Source organism: Eufriesea mexicana, unplaced genomic scaffold, assembly GCF_001483705.2.
Source record: "Eufriesea mexicana isolate 0111107269 unplaced genomic scaffold, ASM148370v2 scaffold710, whole genome shotgun sequence".
In the NCBI taxonomy this organism is placed as follows: Eukaryota; Metazoa; Arthropoda; class Insecta; order Hymenoptera; family Apidae; genus Eufriesea; species Eufriesea mexicana.
The window spans coordinates 21488-39101 of record NW_016908851.1 but is presented as its reverse complement, the minus strand read 5'-3'; the positions used below and the strand labels follow the sequence as shown (position 1 = coordinate 39101).

Below are 17614 nucleotides of genomic sequence, written 5' to 3'. Positions count from 1 at the left end.
TCCTGCTGGTAAAATCTCGTAATTTCAGGGCCGAAGGGAGAGCAAGGGAATCCTGGCTTACCTGGATTCAACGGAACAGATGGAGAGGCTGGTATTCAGGGTCCTCCGGGACTGCCAGTAAGTAAATTATATGTGTGCCATGGTGTAGCCAAGAACTCGTTTATCATTTTTTAATAACATCTTTTCTGGGTGCCTTAGTGTTTCACGGTGCAACAATAAAGTTATCAAACTGATGGGCCTTGATGATGTAAGAAGAATATAATTAAATATAACTTAGGCAGTTTATCGCACAGTTTTAGGAACATAGTTCCTTTATATAAATTTTATAATGATCATGTCTACTGAGATATAAAATATTAAAATTGTTTGAAATCTTTGCTATAAATTCTTGGTTAAATGAATATTTAATATGAGTGAAAAATACACTTTTAAAATTAATATTCATTGTCGAATTTTATTGTTGCACTATGTAGTATATTATTATGATATGTACATTTCATAAGAATGTAAAGTAATTCTTCTTCTATCCTTTGTAGTTTTCAATATTTATATATACTGATAAATACTAAATGTTATTAACAATGATATTTAATATTACTAAAAATAATATTCAACAATTTCAGCATTAGTACTATTTAGTAATTTCAGTATAAATAATATTTAATAACATTAAAGGTACTAAATATTAATTATATTTAATATTACTACGTAGATTACTATGGTTGTTCGAGGAACTAAATTGACATCCATCCCGTGTACATTTTTTGCCAATATCAAATATTTGTACAGGGTATTTCTGGACCTAAAGGTGAGAAAGGTGAATATGGGGATATTGGACCTCCAGGACTTATGGGGCCACCAGGTCTACCTGGTCCACCGGTACGTAAATTACTCAACTTGTCATTTGTTCCATTATTAAACACGAATTCCGTTCAATAAACGTTTAACGCTACCTGTGTTCTGCTTAAACAGGGTTATCCAGGGTTAAAAGGTGAAAAAGGAGAAAAAGGCGAATCGGTGAGTCTATCTCTCGATAATACTTTACCTGCAGCAGATAGATTATCAAAAACATCTCATATCGGACCTTTCCATTTTATATTCCCACTCGATAGTAAAGATGAGATATAATTGATTCTGGTATAAAATACCGTTCGTTGTACGAGACGGTTGTTGAATATCCATCAGTTTTTGCGCCGAGTAATCCTGATTCTTTGATTTTAACGTATGACGAGTATATCGTACTCGCCGTGTCAATTGCTTTGAAATCGAAGGCCAGACATAGTAAAGCCGTTTTAACGACACGTATTCAACAATTTCATGATAAAATCTATTTCTTTTCATGTCACGACATGGGGCTTCCACTGACAGAAATACAAGAAACTTAGGCGAAGGCAGGTACGTCCATAGTCGTTCGTAGTATATTCGTTATCCGGTACCATCGGTATTCGAAATTGTCGATGAAGCATAATAAAAGAATATTTACGTTATATCGTTCCTTTTATTACAGGGAGATGGTACGTTCGAAGTGAATGCCGGTGAAGTGGTGAGTAAAAGTACCGCTTGAAATTTCCATTCCATTTACGTCTTACCGCACTAAAAATATTATGACGTTTAAATAAACATTGAGCTCTGTTCGAAATTACACGATCAACTGTTTATAGATAATGGGACCACCGGGACCACCTGGTCCATCTGGTACTCCTGGGCTTCAAGGTCCACCTGGCATAAAGGGCGACCGAGGACACGATGGTGCCAAAGGCGATCCTGTCAGTAATCATTGTATACTAGAAAAAAAAAAAAAAAAAAAAAAAAAAAAAAAAAAAAAAAAAAAAAAAAAAAAAAAAAAAAAAAGATTTGTTCTATTTTCGTAGCAAGAAAACAAACTTCGCGTAATAACACGTATTATTGCGATTTTTATTCCGACCATGATTAATTATACGTTTTATTATGTACACAATTATAACAAGAAAAGTGTTTTAAAAAAGCGCCACATGAGTTGGCATTCTTTTGGCTGTATATACATATATATCACTTTGCAAAATAATTTAAATACCAATGTTTAAAGTATAATCTTAAGAATGACGAGAAAACGAGGCGTTAAAATGTACAATGAACATATTTTCACTTGGTCATTTTTTTTTTCATATTACAGGGAGAGAAGGGTGCCAAAGGAGATCCTGGTCCAATGGGACTACCCGTACGTATTTTCCTCTCAAGATTAGGTTTGTAGGTTAGGTAGGTTATAAAACGCGGTAAAATACCAAGAGTAAAATCAATTGAGCATATAATGGGAAATCATCGAGAAAGTTAAAAGTCACGTATTCCTAAGGAATTAAAGAAAGGTATATTAGCTTGAAACAAAATCAAACATAATACATAATATCGTACACGTATTCGATTTACAGTAGTAATACAATAATAACAAATTCGACCTTATTGCTAGAATAAAACGAGAAAGACGTGCGTAGGTGATAAAGGATACGAGCTAAATAGGTACACGATACGTAATACATCGATGCCATGAATAGGAAGAAAAAAAAATAAGAGGGAAGAGATGCAGCATGTTTACATATTTCTTTAAAATTCATCGTCAGTGTATTTTATTTCGTGTCGCACTGTAATCGAATTACTGATCAAAGTATTTGTTTCTTTGCAGGGCCCCATGGGACTGAGAGGAGAATCCGGAAAACCCGGGGATGCCGGGAAACCTGGTGCCACGGTAAGAACGCGGACCTCTCGCTCCTAACGTCATCGTTATTTGGCCTCGCTGCTGAATCATTACTAGGCATTCACTAACGACCAGTGTAATCGATTGTCGCTCATTCGGCAAGATGTACTTCGCGTCCTCAGCGAGATCCTTGATTGCCTCTCGAGTATGTTGCCTTCCGTGTCGTTTCCTGTACATGAACGATCACAGTTCGATTATCATGATCGTACAAGATACGTATAAAAGTCATAGAAAGCGACTCGAGAGACAACGAGACAACATAGGCGATACGAGTTATTCGAAAGGATCTCTTCTCGGATTAACAACTTGTCGGAAGTTTTCAATGTTACAGTCATATCGTTAGCATTTATTGGATAAAGTGTAATCGCGAGGATGAATGTTAGTAAATCGCTTTCGAGTCGTTATTACGAACAACAGAATGTCTCCGAGTATCGGCTCGTGGATTTTTAGTAGCTTCATCGGTTTGTTATCGATCGGAATCTACTAACGATATTCCTCAACGATGAATAATGGTAGGGAGCTTAAAGGACCGTCCGTTGCAAAAAGGTTGCGGGCACCGTTGTGATATATCATGCTCTCGAACATAGCACCCAGCAACGGGTGAAGGTGGAAGGATTTTACTACAATTGATCGTTATTCGAGCAAAACAAAGATCGTACGAATCGTGTCTTACGTGTGCGGTGGTAATAAATAAGGTGACTGTACTTGTATTACATAGTGGGTACATTCACGTGTGCAAAGTGTAGCAGACGTAAAATATAAAAAGATAATTACTTGATAGAAGATAATTGATAATTTCGATTTATGGATTTCGTGTCAATGTGTGACAAGAGTGAAGTTTCGGGAGAAACAAAGCGTCTTCCATAGATATTCGATGTGTACGAGTAAATCATTCGATGCTTTTTTTTCGATATTGAAATACAGATACGCATTACGTCGGTGCTGTACATTTATTTATCCAACGTAATATTTAGCGGATGATCGCACTACCATCCGTCCTTTTTAACATATTCTATATATGTTTATCTCTACAATCATTTATGTGTGCGTGTGTGTGTGCGTGCGCGCGCGCACGTGTGTGTATGTTTGTGTATGGTGTGTGTGCGCATACACCGAAGGAAAAGCGTAAAATCGAAATAACAAAGCTTTAGCGTTATAACGTGGTAACGCGGTACGAAAGCTAAGCAAATTTTGCCTTACATTTTTAAATTAAACTATAGATTAAGATGATAGATGACTATGTATACAACTTTTTACGATACTTTACAAGCTATCGAAAAACACTATGCAAAACATTTTATTGATAGCTCGATGAAATTTACTGTTTGTTTAGACATATCTTTTCCTTATGTATTTTATTAATCTTTTTGTTTGTTCCTGGATAAATTTCATGTTAAGTATTTCATTCTTTGCCACTCTTCTTTGTAATTTTATTTATTCGTTGTTCAATTTATTTATAGTCAGTTTTCCCCAATACTTGTCTTACTTGTGGAGTCACAAGATATATGACTAGATACACGTGTTAAATGCATATTTTTCTATTTTACTTCCTTTTTCTTACATATATTTTACTTAAGATAATAATGTGTACTTAACGAATGCATTCTATACTTTTTTACACGTAACAATAAGAATACTGTCTATAATTAGTTTTCTCTTCTGTTGTACTTCTGCATTTACTTTGATGCAATTGAAACATGTGTATTTTTTTAATGGCAGTCTTCGTTTATTTTTTATGCGCCGTATGAAGAAATAAAACGTATAAAAAGCCATAGGAAATCATTGTTTAGGTTCTTTTTTATTATATGTAAATATTTTGTCACCGAATATTAAAAAGTTTTTCGTATCTTTCGTACCGCTGAAAATACAAACCTAATTGCATTACAATTTTGAAAATATGATAGATTTTATAAAAGTCACTTGTATTGTGCAATTGAAATTCGAGATACTTATAGATTTTATTGATATTATTTATCAAACAATCTCGTTACACGATATTATTTCACAAGATGACTATACATAAGTTTCATTTTCATTTTAGTTTTTAAGAGTATTACGATCAGTAATTGTTATAAGACACATCGATTTTACATTTCAATAATTGAAAACATAGTATAATTTATATGACATCGAAATCGATTAATTTTACAATCACGAAGCGTATATTTTTTTAATATGTTTATTATTTTTAATATATTAGAAACATGTACTTACTAACGAAAAGTTTTTTATATTGCATAAATTTAAAACTTCTTCAAGTTTTATAACCCCAACTAATTTTGAAAAAATATTATTTCTTAAGTGCATTCAATTTAGAACTAATTTTAAAGCTTATTTGCAATGCGTTGCTACATCAAATATTTTTGATACCTACGAATAATAATTCTAATTTTGCTGTATTTTTTTAACAATATAATGCATGTTTACGTACAAATAACTTGATATAAATTTTGGTTCATTAGCAATATTAATATATGGAGAACTAATTAGTAGCTTAGATAAATGCGAAACAATTGTTTCCATGACAATTGCGAATACCAATAATTTTGAAAAATGCAAAGGGAATTCTAATTAAAAAAGATTGATAGATACAATTAATAAAGGGCCTAAAGAACTCAATAGTGCAGAGTGAAGATACGTGCATCAACTTACAGTGTACTTAATGATTCGAGAATACGTGTAAATGAGTATATCCTTATTTGTGATCCTAGTCACTTATAACGTTCATACGAGTAAATACGAGAACACGAGAAAGTTGTACAATTTAGAATAATATCGATACTGTAGAGATGGGGTTACCAATGTGTTAAACAATATTTTGCTGGCCTCGGTTAGAAAACGGTAATAGCTATCGTTTCTCTATGCATATCCTAATCGAAATACATAGTGATTAATGCGAGTAGTTTTTAATAAGCTAACGGAATGAGTAAAAGTATGAAGCTCTCGTATCGTGAAAGCACTTTAATCGTAACGCTAATGCGCGGTTGAAGCATACGATATATACATGTGAATGTGCGCTCATTCGTGGTGAACAATCCATACACGTGCATATGCACACAGTTTCAGAGAAAAAGTAACTGATCGTGACGTGTATGTGTGTGTGTATACAATTCGTGTATGTGTATGTATATACGTGCACGTACACGGTTATAGGTGTACGTGCGCACGTATATACACATGCATGACATAACGAGTATAAAGGTATACGGGGAAAGCACATAACATTTCGTGCGTGCGTATGTGTGTATTGTAAAGCGGCGCGCCTTGGTAATTAACAAAAGAAAATTATAGAGAAAAATACGACGACGTATTTGCGTATAAGAATACTTGACTCTAACAATTTTGTTTTACATTGTCCCAATTAATAAACAGAATGTGCATGTGCCTGTGTCCTTTGCTTCTATACGATGCCCTTCGAAATTTAACGCTTCTCACACCTTGTAGTGAAATTACCGCTTTGCATTTTGCTCTGGCTGCGATCCGACGATCATTTGTTTAATTACTCTCATCACTTTTTTATATACTTCCATTTTTTTTTCTCGCCTTCTTTCTTCTGTCCGCGAGTATCTGCACTTCTCGTACAAAGAATATCAAAAGAATATAAAAGAATATAAAAGATAAAAATTAACACGTGTTAATTTGCTGCAACCACGACGGTAACGTAATTGTTGGATCGTTATGCCATTTCGTAATACATAATAGCGAAGGTGTTTTAAGTCACAATTGGCATACCAATATGAATTCCGCTGGTTTTTTATTTTTTTTTCTTCTATTTTTCTCGAATTCAATTAAGCTCCCTCTTTATCTTTATCCTTTGCCTAACGCCCATCAATTGTATTCTTGCCTCGCTCTCGAACGACCTGCGATAACATCGTGTAATCAAATTTACTGGCCTTTACCGATTAAGACAAGAAATTTTATTTATCGTGATAACAAATTTTATAGGGTGAACGACATCTGTTTAAACTGATTTTAAAAGCTTTTAAAAATTCTAGAAGCTTTTAAAAAGCTTTCAAAATTGGTCAAACTTTTATCTAATTTATAAAAGCTCAAGGAACACCAGACATTTTTCCATTTTTTTTATTATAATTTATCACGTTATTACTACATCTTATAGCTACACTGTAAACAATATTAAATACAGTTTAAACATTGTATATAATTTCAGTATTATCTAACACATTCTTTATGCTGATATGGGATAATTCATTGACCCCATAAAATTTAGTAGATTATTCTGTTTGAAGAAAAACAATGAATTAACGTGTGCAATGTGATTCTGTTATTCCAATTATTCCTTGTTATTATACAAAACAGTTGTAATTTTCTAAACATAAGCAAAACTATGATCAATATTATTGCATTCTGATAATCCTCATTCTTTCTAATCAATATACGTACAATTAAACTACAAAATATAATTACTTGATCACTTCTAAATGGGTAAATTTATAACAATATTCCAGTTTACTTTTTCAACATATACACGCAGATATACTCCACCTCACACAGCAGTCGATCCAAAATTAAAACAGTTTTCCGAAGAGCTTGGCAAGATGCAATATTGCTGTGAATGACGGCGCAGAGGGCGTCTAATCAAATTTCTTAATAATAAAATTACACTTGAATCGGCATATTCGATATTGATTATCAGGTGACTTCAATGAATTTGACAAGGTTTCCTCTGCCTTTCAGGGGACATCAGGATTAGACGGCATGAAGGTGAGCAATCCTCGGGGAGACCCGTTTAACCATACATTATATTTATGATTTTTGGATCCTCGATAACTACGCTCACACTACGATTTCATCATTCAGGCATAGATTAAGCTGGTTGCAAACTTGACGGTATTGTTTAAACATATAAATGTAGAGCACAGTGTTCGTTATGTTTCTTCATACTTACAGGGTGCACAAGGAGAACCAGGCACAAAGGGAGAAAGAGGGGAACCTGGCCTACCTGTAAGTACCTTTCTTTAATAGTTATTTAACACAGCAAAATAGGTCGAATGATTTATAACTCACCCGATAACCGACCCATTGGTCCAACTTCAAATTTAATTCTAATCGTCAATAATATTTCGATTAATTCGTTAATAATTTCGTAGACATACTCCCGCATGAAACTTAAAAATCGTTTGATCCCCCTGAATTACGAACGGCTTGATGTCCAACATGAATCATACTGTGTCGATCTAACTGTTTAACCGAACTGAACGATATTTCATCCGGCTGAAACACGATTACATTGTCGTCGAGACACCAACGACACCATTCTGTTTATCCCCAGGGTACCGATGGAATTCCTGGCAAGGAGGTACAGTGGCATTCGATTATCGCTCGCCCCTCGGTGTGACTGCGACACAGTCTAACCAGCCCGGGGTAACGACGATACATCTGCCTGATCTACCCCGGGGACTGCCCCAAAATTCGTCTCTTTACTTCTTTTGCACGAAAAAAGAGGGGCTGAAATTAAGTTTTGCGCCTTTCTCCCTCTTGAAGCCAACAATATTTTGCACGACTTCTTTACCCTGCAAATCTTCTCGAAAGCTATTAAGAGAGATCCTCCAGTTTGATAGTACTTGCCACTCACGAGTATTTGGTTTTGCTTCAGAACATGCTCGTATCGGTTTGATCAGATTACTCTGCAGATTTGATAGCTCGACGATCACACGTGAGATAGATTTAGATTTGATTGTTGTCCACTTACGTTGTCACAGAAAGGATGTCTTAAAGCTTTACAATCCTATTTCAAGTAATCGCAGCAATTTCAAGGAAGTGTAATGTCACTATGTTTTCTTTTAATTGCAATCTTAATGTCACAGAGCAATGAGCATAATAATGGAATCAATAGCCAGAGACATTGTCTGTTGAAGAGCTAAGTTCTTTTATCTACTGAATTATCTGTGGTTAAGTGACAGTTCTTGAGGCTAAAATATGCCTGTAGGAGACTAGGTACACGTATAATCTCTGGAGACATCACTGTTGCTGGCATTCAATCATTACGATCATTACAAGTAACTGATCAGACATTTGCAGTATCAATTTAACTCTCAAACCTTGAATGAAAAGAAAAATGACCATTAAGAATCACAAATACAATAACATTCAAATACTAAAAAATTTTAATAAATTACCTCGCAAGAATAGTTATTATAAAATGATTCAATTTCCAAAATTGCTTGTCCATAATCTGTTTAGTCAACGAATATTTGCCAATCTTATTCTGTCAGTGTTACAAATTTTAAATGGAAGCCTCGATAAAGTCCATCTTAAAATAAGAATTTTCAAAATTATCATCTACTATTAGTCTTGAAGAGAGGGAGAAGCGCATAATTCTCTCACATTTAACACTCGGATTTTTAAGGAATATACAAGCTGAAAAAACAAACTGATCGTACAAGTCATGATACAAACGCGAGATAGGGGGGCAAGTAAAACGGGCTAACATAGCTTACATTGCTTGCTTCTTTCTCCAGTTCACGCATTTGTGATCGTAGTTACATGTTATGCCTTTGAAAGCAAGTTTCGCATAGAAATGTATAATAAAAATAGTTCTTTTCCACAATACGTATCGTGCATGTAGAAAAGAAACGAAGAGAGGCACGACCGTCACTTAACGAATAAATTCTTTGACGTACCATTTCCAGGGACCGAAGGGAGAGAAAGGTGCTGAAGGCGAACCTGTGAGTATTGACGAAATTCGACTATCAGTTTTAAATAATTGGGCAAGGAAATCGTAGTTTGGCGAGCGAACAAGCTCATAAACATTTAAATATACAGTGTCTGACGAAAAATCCCTCGTTCCAGATCTAAAGTTTATCAGTTCGGAAATTCATTACTAGTATCTTACTCACATTTATTGTATTACCATTATCATTAACAGCAGCATCATTATCATAAATTACTACCACGTCACTACTAAGACTAATTAATAACCATTAGTATTGCGATATTTAATATTACTAAATCCATGGATACCTCTCTATCAAGTGTGTCGTCATTCAGAAACTATGCTATAACAGTACGCACCAATTTAACATTCACTGACCACTTTTTATCGCAATATTTGTAACACAAAGTATAATTAATGTTTGATCAGAAATAACGTGAAATTAATACCTAACTCGACGATGGTCCAATACGATATCGTATTTATGCATAACGCATGTAACAGAGTAAATGTATATGTTCTATTTTACACATCGTACAATACTTAAAAAAGTGTCATCGAATTCGCGATATAAAAGTTCATATAAGAACGAGAGGAGTAACAAGACATTCGAATTCACGTTTATTTCTTCACTGACACGTACTTCCACGTGATACGTATATACTACGTATGCTGCCACCAGCGTATAGTAAAAGCGTATATGTAATCGCTAATAATTAATAACTTCTTTGGAAACGTAGTAACAATTAAGGTACGAAGCAAAAAAGAAAACATGTAGCATATTCTCACGTTCTTTTTCCCTAATACTTGACAAAAAACTGCAAGATAAAAACAATTTCAAAGTACACGGTCAAGTTTAAGACAGAGAATTTCTCGACGCCTTATTGTTGGACGTTAATGCTCAATTGCGTATTCTGCACAGTTAATCGAGTATTATTATGCATAAAGAGATTCTTTTTGTGCCTGGCCTTTTTTGCACGACCGCGAAAATATTTGCCTGTAAGCCATTTAGATATTGAAGCATCTCCGTGTATGAATACAGGGACCGCCAGGGAGACGCGGTAAGAAAGGCGACAAAGGCAACAAAGGAGATCAGGGTGTACCCGGGCTCGATGCTCCCTGTCCATTAGGGACCGACGGACTTCCGCTAGCAGGATGCGGTTGGAATCAATCACAGGTATCTCACGTTCTTCCTATTCATTTCAATTAATTCTTGTCAGCTGAAGCCAGGTCGGAATAGAGGACTTCCTGTCATATTATTTCTCACGTTTTCTTTCCCTTGTGTCTTTATACTTGATTAAATGTTCCCAAGTGTATGTCAGACGTCTCATCTGGAAAAGTATCAATTGTTATTAAATCGAATAAGCATAAAGTCAACGAAATAAGAATACTTGGCACGGTAATTGTAAAGTATTAAACCGTATCGACTAAGTATGCTTTTGTTGTGGACTATAAGTGCCGACTACGAGCAAAGTAGAAAAGGTATGAGAAAGAGGAAAGATGCAACCAGCGTAAAATACGAATGGTCAGAAAGGGATTTGTAAAGAACTAAGTAGGTACAACAAACGCTTGGATTCTCGTATATGCTTAGCAGGACATCACTAGCACCTCGATACCAGCTGTCGAAGGTCCTGAACCCGCAGAAACGGATTACGAGGAACCAGGAGAGGAATACGAATCCGGAGAGGTGTATACGGATCAGAACGGAAATCAAGCCGAGCAATAATTGCTCGTTGTGCGCTGCCCTAATCACTACCAACAACTACCACCACTACTACCACTACCATCACCACTACAACCACCAAAACCACCACCGCCATCGCCCTCATCACTCGTCTCACCTTGCTCTCCCAAACTAACGTGGTCCTGGTAATTGCAAGTCCCGTAGTTATACTAACGTTGTATGCATGTTTAATCAGCAAGACACCATGCTCCTAAATAACAAAAGAAAAAATTCTTTAGAAAAAAATCTTGCAACTTTATTCCTTTTCATTTTCATTGTTTGATTATCCAATTGTTACCTCTATTTTATTTATATAGAATCCATGTAACCCGTGGTAATGATCTTGTTTAAACTGCAAATCGAATATTTTGATGCTTACATCTACTCTGCTTTCCTATCCAAAGAAAGATAGAAAAATTGGTAATATTAAAAGAGTTTAGAAAAGTTAGAGAATTCAATTTTCTGTGAGAGTAGATATAAATAAAACAAAACAGTTAGGATGGTCACACTGAACCTTGACTTCCAGTGAGATATTCCAATTCATTTTGTTTACTTTCTGATACTTGGAGCTTCAAAATGGTGGTCAAGAAATTAGCAATAGCTTTTGCAAAGGTTCGCTTTTAGCCGTATTAATTATAAAAAATGCCTATCTATAAAAAAAGATAAATAATATACGAGAAACAGTAAAATACACTCCTACTTGCCTACTTGCTACATTCTCGTCTGCTTCGCTTTTTGCACGATGTCGCAACTTGTAATCGTAACAAACTAATAATTAATGAAATGCATAAGTAACGAAAACGAATTCGTTTCGAATAAATAGCAACCTGTATGTAAAAGCATCGTACTTTCTACACTTCAAAGTGACCATCTTCTTTTTCATTTTTGAATGTAAACGAATCTTTTTGTATTTGCTTTAAGCTTTACGAGATATCTCAGCAATTATCTTACAACAGAAATCCTTTTCAACTCGTGTTTTCAGAGAAGAAGGAATATTCTTCACGATTGGCTCGAAGAGGAAGCTAAAAAAGAAGGAGGGCAGTGATACAAGCATGTTAAAGAAGATAGTACATATTTTCAAGGACCTCTGTGTATACTCCATCGTAAAAATACAATTCATCCAGTTTAACGCGAAGAGAACCAAGTTATTTAAGAAAAAGAAATATATATATTTTTTTACATATATATATTTTTTTTTCTTTTTTGGCATATACATACATATATGCCGAAATAATCTTCTTGCCATCGGGTGTTGTAAATAAGTGTACTTACAGTGTTTAGCGTCCGCAAATAGTGCGTGTACATAAATATTTAGAGCTTACTACCGGAAATGCGGTTAGAACGACATCATAATTTTATCGACAGTTTGTTTATAATGTAAACGTAAACATCAGTAATTTATAAATTACTTTATTTCTAAGGGAAGTTAAATTGACGACCGAATTATCCAAATATCGTTCACACAACGTAACATAGCGATAGGAAAGTTCTAAAACAATAAACGATTTATTGGTCTATCGATATCATTGTCAACGTGTGTTCATTTTTCAAATACGTTGGATTTCACATACAAGATTAATTTCTCTCTTTCTCTCTGCGTATTAGTGAAGCAGACAAGTTTTCTGAAAACGGAAATATAAAAAGTATAAAACGTTTAGAATTTTCTTTAGCTGAAAATGAATTTGAAAAGGAAAACCGTTAATTGTACCTTTTAAAGTATTGTTACCTTGAACTCTATATTCACGTAAATTTCAGTCACCGTTATTCTTGTGTTTATTTATTTGTTGGCTAAAATGCAATCAAACGCATTTAAGCATAAATATGATATGTATTTATAGAGCTTCGACTCATTATTACTTTTATTATACATACATCATTATGTTTTTAAGCTTTTTTTTTTTATTTAAATTCTATTATTTTCGAGGGATCTAATTTTTTTGTTTATACTGGTAAAATTCCTATTTTTATTAAAAGATCGATGGTGTATAATTGTTATAACGATGAACAGTTGAAATTTATTTCCCCAGTGTGTGTTATTTATGTGCACAATACATATATGCGTACCTGTATCATTTTGTCGCCTTTGGTACGTCCAATGAAAAAGTGCACATTTCTGCACGTTCGCAAGGGAAAATTTTTATACAAATATCAGTTAATAATGCATATCTCGACATAATTTTCATCTAGATTAGTAATAATACAAACTGTAAAGCAAAGGAGTAATGTGTACACTACTGTCAATACTATCAAGTATTGTTAAATAAAGAATAAGTATATATCTATCGTTTTCATATTGGCATATAGCAAATCCCAAGATGAAATCAATTCCTACTTATATACAAAAAAAATAATAAAATAAAAATTTAAGAGTGTAAGATTGATTTGTTATTGGATGATTAAGTACATGGTAATACTATGTTTTTAACATATTACGCGATTTTCTGAATGTATTCCTAAGTTGAGTTTGATGTCTTCTTCTTTTGTAATATTACAAATAACAATCTTTCAGGTACTAAAAACTTGATATTGACTATTCCTTAAAATATATAGTACTATTTAATACTACTTTATTTTATCTATTATTTAGTTTTATTATAATTGATGTACAATGTAGAAAAAAATAACATAGTAATGTAATCAAAATTATATCTTTTTACAGTTTAAGTAACCTATATTTCTTAAAATATGATTTTACTTTATCCATTGGGTAAGGTTTTGTTGCCAAACTTGTTGGAATATTTTCAGGCTGTTCCATCCAGAGCTTATAATCGATGTTCTCATTTGTCAATGTTAAACATAAATTGTTTAAACTGGTCTCATCTGGAACCTAACATTTATATACATATAAATATATCCATATATGAATATATTATAAATGTCACCATACTCCTTCGCTGTTTTAAAAACTGTATACATAAGAGTTATGCACAATAATACATACAAATTGACGTCTAATACCTATAATATATATAGTTCCTGGATATACTTACTTCCAAGACAATTTTGTGCATAGCATCTAAATTGGCAAGGTAGGCTTGTGTGTAATTGTCATTATAAAAAAGATGAGTAACAGCAACGCACGCATGACATGCTTGAGCTGTAATTGCGCCAATGGGCCATCCCATTGTCCTCATAAGATCTCCTCGTACCACCACATACTGAACTAGCATACTCATCCTAACAATGCAAAAGATATTTAATTTTCTTAGGACACCATAAAATTATAGATTACTCAAAAACTATCACAAGGCTAATCTCAATGAATTATTAAATTTTAAACATTCGACAATGAAACCCTTTTAATTTTCTATATACTAAATTTAGTACAATTTACAATCCTTACATAATAAGTGCCAAAAATATATATAATTCATATAAATAAGAAAACAATAGGAAGTACTTTCAAAGTATTTATCTATTGAAATTATGTCTGTTTAGTATTCTAATATCCAAAAGTAAAACACAGATATCATTGTATTATTCTTTTGGCGTTGTAGTTTAAATCAGATGTATTATTTATATAAATTGTTGTTATTAAAGACAAATTACACATACATAAATACTGTGTATATGTTACAACGTTCAAAACATAATCCATTTATGTAAAATACAATAACTGTACATTTAAAATATTTTCGTTATTATTAATATACTACAAAATATAACTTGCTGCAATTTTTTTACAAATAAAGGTTTAACAAAAATTTGTTTACCTTCACTTCCTTAATTACATTGAATTTTTATAATTTTATCGAAATAAACATTTAAATACATCATAATTTTATTACTAAATATGTTTTATACTGAATTTTCATTTTTCTGAAGTTTCTGTTTTGACAATATTATATTCTATATCCCTGTATTTGAAAAGGCTTAAGGTCCATTTACATTGAACAAATAAATAGTTACATTATTAACATACTCCTGAGTTTGATATTATTGTTTATTATATTATTTAATATTTTTTACTATTTCATATACATAAATTGTATAATAATATAACAATAATATAAAAATTACAATTTCATTTGTTACAAAAAAATAATTAAGATAATTAAAAAACCTAATGATTACAGAAACAAGAATCCTTATTACCTATAACAGTAATTATTAACAATTAGAAAAAATATTCATATTATCTAAAAAAAAAACCTTTTTTATTTTCGATATGAAAATTTGACTGTTTCATGCAACATTTTTTCATGCAACAATGTTACATATAAATAGTTTTTAATAATACCTATTAAAATATTAAATTAATATAGCTTTATGAATGAACTTTATTGACAGATAAACTATAATTTTTCATTAGAGGGCACTGCAAGCTGTAGATGGCGCATATAGTTCTCTTTGGCCACAAATATTAAACACTAGGTAAATTCTACTGAACCGGTTACCAGTCGCATACTTCTTTGGAAGCCAGACAGTACGTTAGAAAGCAGTCCGGTGTACGGTACAAAAAAGTCTTTGTTACAAAAGAGAAGGTATTAATTTTATATAACGCATTTAACATTAAACCAATATTTATATATATTTAATTTTCAAATAGTTTCAATTCTAATTCGATTGTCTTTATAAATATTCAAATGTAATAATATTTGTGAATATAAATTTAACAATCGCCAAATACTATTACAAATATAGTTACAAATAAACAAAAAAAGGGAAACAAGAATTACATTTTATCATTCCGTTTAATGTAGAGTAGGTTTGTATAATCGAATTTTACTTAGGTTTTTCTCTTTTTGCTAAGATTCTTCCTGTTCCTTTATGGAAAGTTCTCGATGATGCAAGAACCACTCATGAACAAGAAATATTGTACAACGAAATACTTGAATAGCACGTTCTCAGTACAAATCAATTTATAAGTTTTATAAATAGAATTCAGTTCTGTTTTATCAAATTATATACATCACAGTGTATATTTTGATACTTTTTAAAATGTATTTTCATGAATATGTAAAGAAATTTATACTTGCAAAATATGTCGTAAATTTTAACGTTTAATTTCGCATAGTCATCACAGTTATCATAAACGTACTTAAAGCGTATATAGATTAACTATTTTGTTTAGATTGTGTCGATAGTATTTAAAAGTACAGTTAATTGTAGTGCTCATATTTTTTTCTAAATTTAAACGTTAATAGTTTTGCCTTGTTATTTGTTAAAAGGAATTTTCGTTTTTCACAATTATTTTATTATTTCTCGTAAGATTTCTCAATTAATTTTCAAGTTAATTAATAAGTTAAAGGTTAAAGATAGGATAAGCAAGATTGATTTTTGTAAAATAAATTTAAATATAAGAATTTTAGAATGAATCTCAAATTATTACTGTAATTTTAATTAAAGAATTTATTATTATATTAAAATTTTGTAATTTGTTATATTTTATATGTAAATTTTTATTTTACAATTGTGAAATATGACTAGTTTTACTATAAAACAAATTACTTTAGAAATATGTTATTATATTATATTATTTATGCAAACAAATAAGTTTTTGTTAAGTATTTTTGTCTTATGGATATTATAAAAAACTAGAGAATTATATAGGACTATAACAATTTGTGCATGAATATTGGAAGGTTAAAAATATTGAGATGAAAATTATCTGAAACAAATACTTTTTAGTTTGTTTTATAGAAAGATTTCATTACTACTGATACAAATGGCCTTTTTTTAAATTGCAGATATCTAAAACTTGACCATGCCAGTTCCAGCACTTCAAAAACCTGCTCCCGCTTTTAAAGGCACTGCTGTTGTAAATGGAGAATTTAAAGAAATTTCTCTTAGTGATTATAAGGGAAAATATGTTATATTATTCTTCTATCCATTAGATTTGTAAGTATTTCGTTCCATGATTTTATATATTTGAAAATATGCTTCCTGAACTGTATATTACATATTGTTTATATTATTTTTTAGTACATTTGTTTGTCCAACTGAAATCATCGCCTTTTCTGATCGAGCTCACGAATTTGAGCAAATTGGTTGCAAACTTGTTGCAGCATCTACTGATTCTCATTTTAGTCACTTAGCATGGGTAAATACACCACGAAAACAAGGTGGTCTTGGTGAAATGAACATTCCCCTTCTTGCTGATAAAAGCACTAAGATTGCACGCGATTATGGTGTACTTGATGAAGAAAGTGGAATTCCATTCCGTGGTCTCTTTATTATAGATGATAAACAAAATCTACGTCAAATTACTATTAATGATTTACCAGTTGGCAGGTAAAGTTTATATGATGAAAGAATATTTCCAACATATAATTTACAATGTTTTTTGTATTATAATAAATTTATTTATTTACAGATCTGTTGATGAGACTTTACGTTTGGTTCAAGCATTCCAATATACTGATAAACATGGAGAAGTCTGTCCAGCTGGTTGGAAACCAGGAAAGAAAACTATGAAGCCTGATGTGGTTGCCTCTAAAGAATACTTTAAAGATTCATAAATCAAACAAATAAAAGAAACGTATTTTAT

General features: G+C 32.2%; 3 protein-coding genes across 8 annotated transcripts in view; 2 read left to right on the top strand and 1 right to left on the bottom strand.

The window, feature by feature from the left end:
- LOC108546427 (collagen alpha chain CG42342) overlaps window positions 1-11264 on the top strand; it is a 258119-nt gene extending 246855 nt beyond the window's left edge. For all 4 annotated transcript variants that reach the window (XM_017898489.1, XM_017898491.1, XM_017898488.1 and 1 more), the window contains 14 exons: window positions 29-117; window positions 790-879; window positions 973-1017; window positions 1369-1395; window positions 1508-1543; window positions 1662-1766; window positions 2153-2197; window positions 2657-2719; window positions 7424-7450; window positions 7637-7690; window positions 8019-8045; window positions 9379-9414; window positions 10444-10578; window positions 10993-11264. In XM_017898489.1, coding sequence (XP_017753978.1) covers window positions 29-117; window positions 790-879; window positions 973-1017; window positions 1369-1395; window positions 1508-1543; window positions 1662-1766; window positions 2153-2197; window positions 2657-2719; window positions 7424-7450; window positions 7637-7690; window positions 8019-8045; window positions 9379-9414; window positions 10444-10578; window positions 10993-11127 — 914 coding nt within the window. In that variant the 3' untranslated portion in view covers window positions 11128-11264. The remainder of the gene's footprint in view (window positions 1-28; window positions 118-789; window positions 880-972; window positions 1018-1368; window positions 1396-1507; window positions 1544-1661; window positions 1767-2152; window positions 2198-2656; window positions 2720-7423; window positions 7451-7636; window positions 7691-8018; window positions 8046-9378; window positions 9415-10443; window positions 10579-10992) is intronic.
- A 2513-nt stretch (window positions 11265-13777) lies between these two features.
- Window positions 13778-15438, bottom strand: LOC108546421 (putative peptidyl-tRNA hydrolase PTRHD1). Of its 3 annotated transcripts, none has more exons than XM_017898484.1 (3): window positions 15365-15438; window positions 14115-14301; window positions 13778-13951 (listed from the first exon to the last, which is right to left on the bottom strand). In XM_017898484.1, the coding sequence occupies exons 2-3, from the start codon at window positions 14298-14300 to the stop codon at window positions 13778-13780; spliced, it is 360 nt and encodes a 119-aa protein (XP_017753973.1). In that variant the 5' UTR covers window position 14301; window positions 15365-15438. The 3 variants fall into 3 exon arrangements, with proteins under 3 accessions (XP_017753973.1, XP_017753972.1, XP_017753971.1); XM_017898483.1 differs by lacking the exon at window positions 15365-15438 and adding an exon at window positions 14838-14911; XM_017898482.1 differs by lacking the exon at window positions 15365-15438 and adding an exon at window positions 14680-14765.
- Window positions 15439-15496: 58 nt separating this feature from the next.
- On the top strand, window positions 15497-17614 carry Prx2 (Peroxiredoxin 2). Its single transcript, XM_017898474.1, has 4 exons — window positions 15497-15608; window positions 16815-16965; window positions 17050-17358; window positions 17441-17614. Exons 2-4 carry the CDS (start codon window positions 16832-16834, stop codon window positions 17583-17585), a joined length of 588 nt encoding a protein of 195 aa, XP_017753963.1. The 5' UTR covers window positions 15497-15608; window positions 16815-16831; the 3' UTR covers window positions 17586-17614.

What these genes read in the sequence shown, in the direction of transcription:
- LOC108546421 (XM_017898482.1), bottom strand. An exon ending in TGCACAAAATTGTCTTGGAA is followed by an intron (nt 13,952 to 14,114) that starts GTAAGTATATCC and finishes TATAAATGTTAG; the next exon opens with GTTCCAGATGAGACCAGTTT.
- Prx2 (XM_017898474.1), top strand. Translation starts at nt 16,832, where the DNA reads ATGCCAGTTCCAGCACTTCAAAAACCTGCTCCCGCTTTTAAAGGCACT. An exon ending in TTCTTCTATCCATTAGATTT is followed by an intron (nt 16,966 to 17,049) that starts GTAAGTATTTCG and finishes ATTATTTTTTAG; the next exon opens with TACATTTGTTTGTCCAACTG. An exon ending in AATGATTTACCAGTTGGCAG is followed by an intron (nt 17,359 to 17,440) that starts GTAAAGTTTATA and finishes ATTTATTTACAG; the next exon opens with ATCTGTTGATGAGACTTTAC.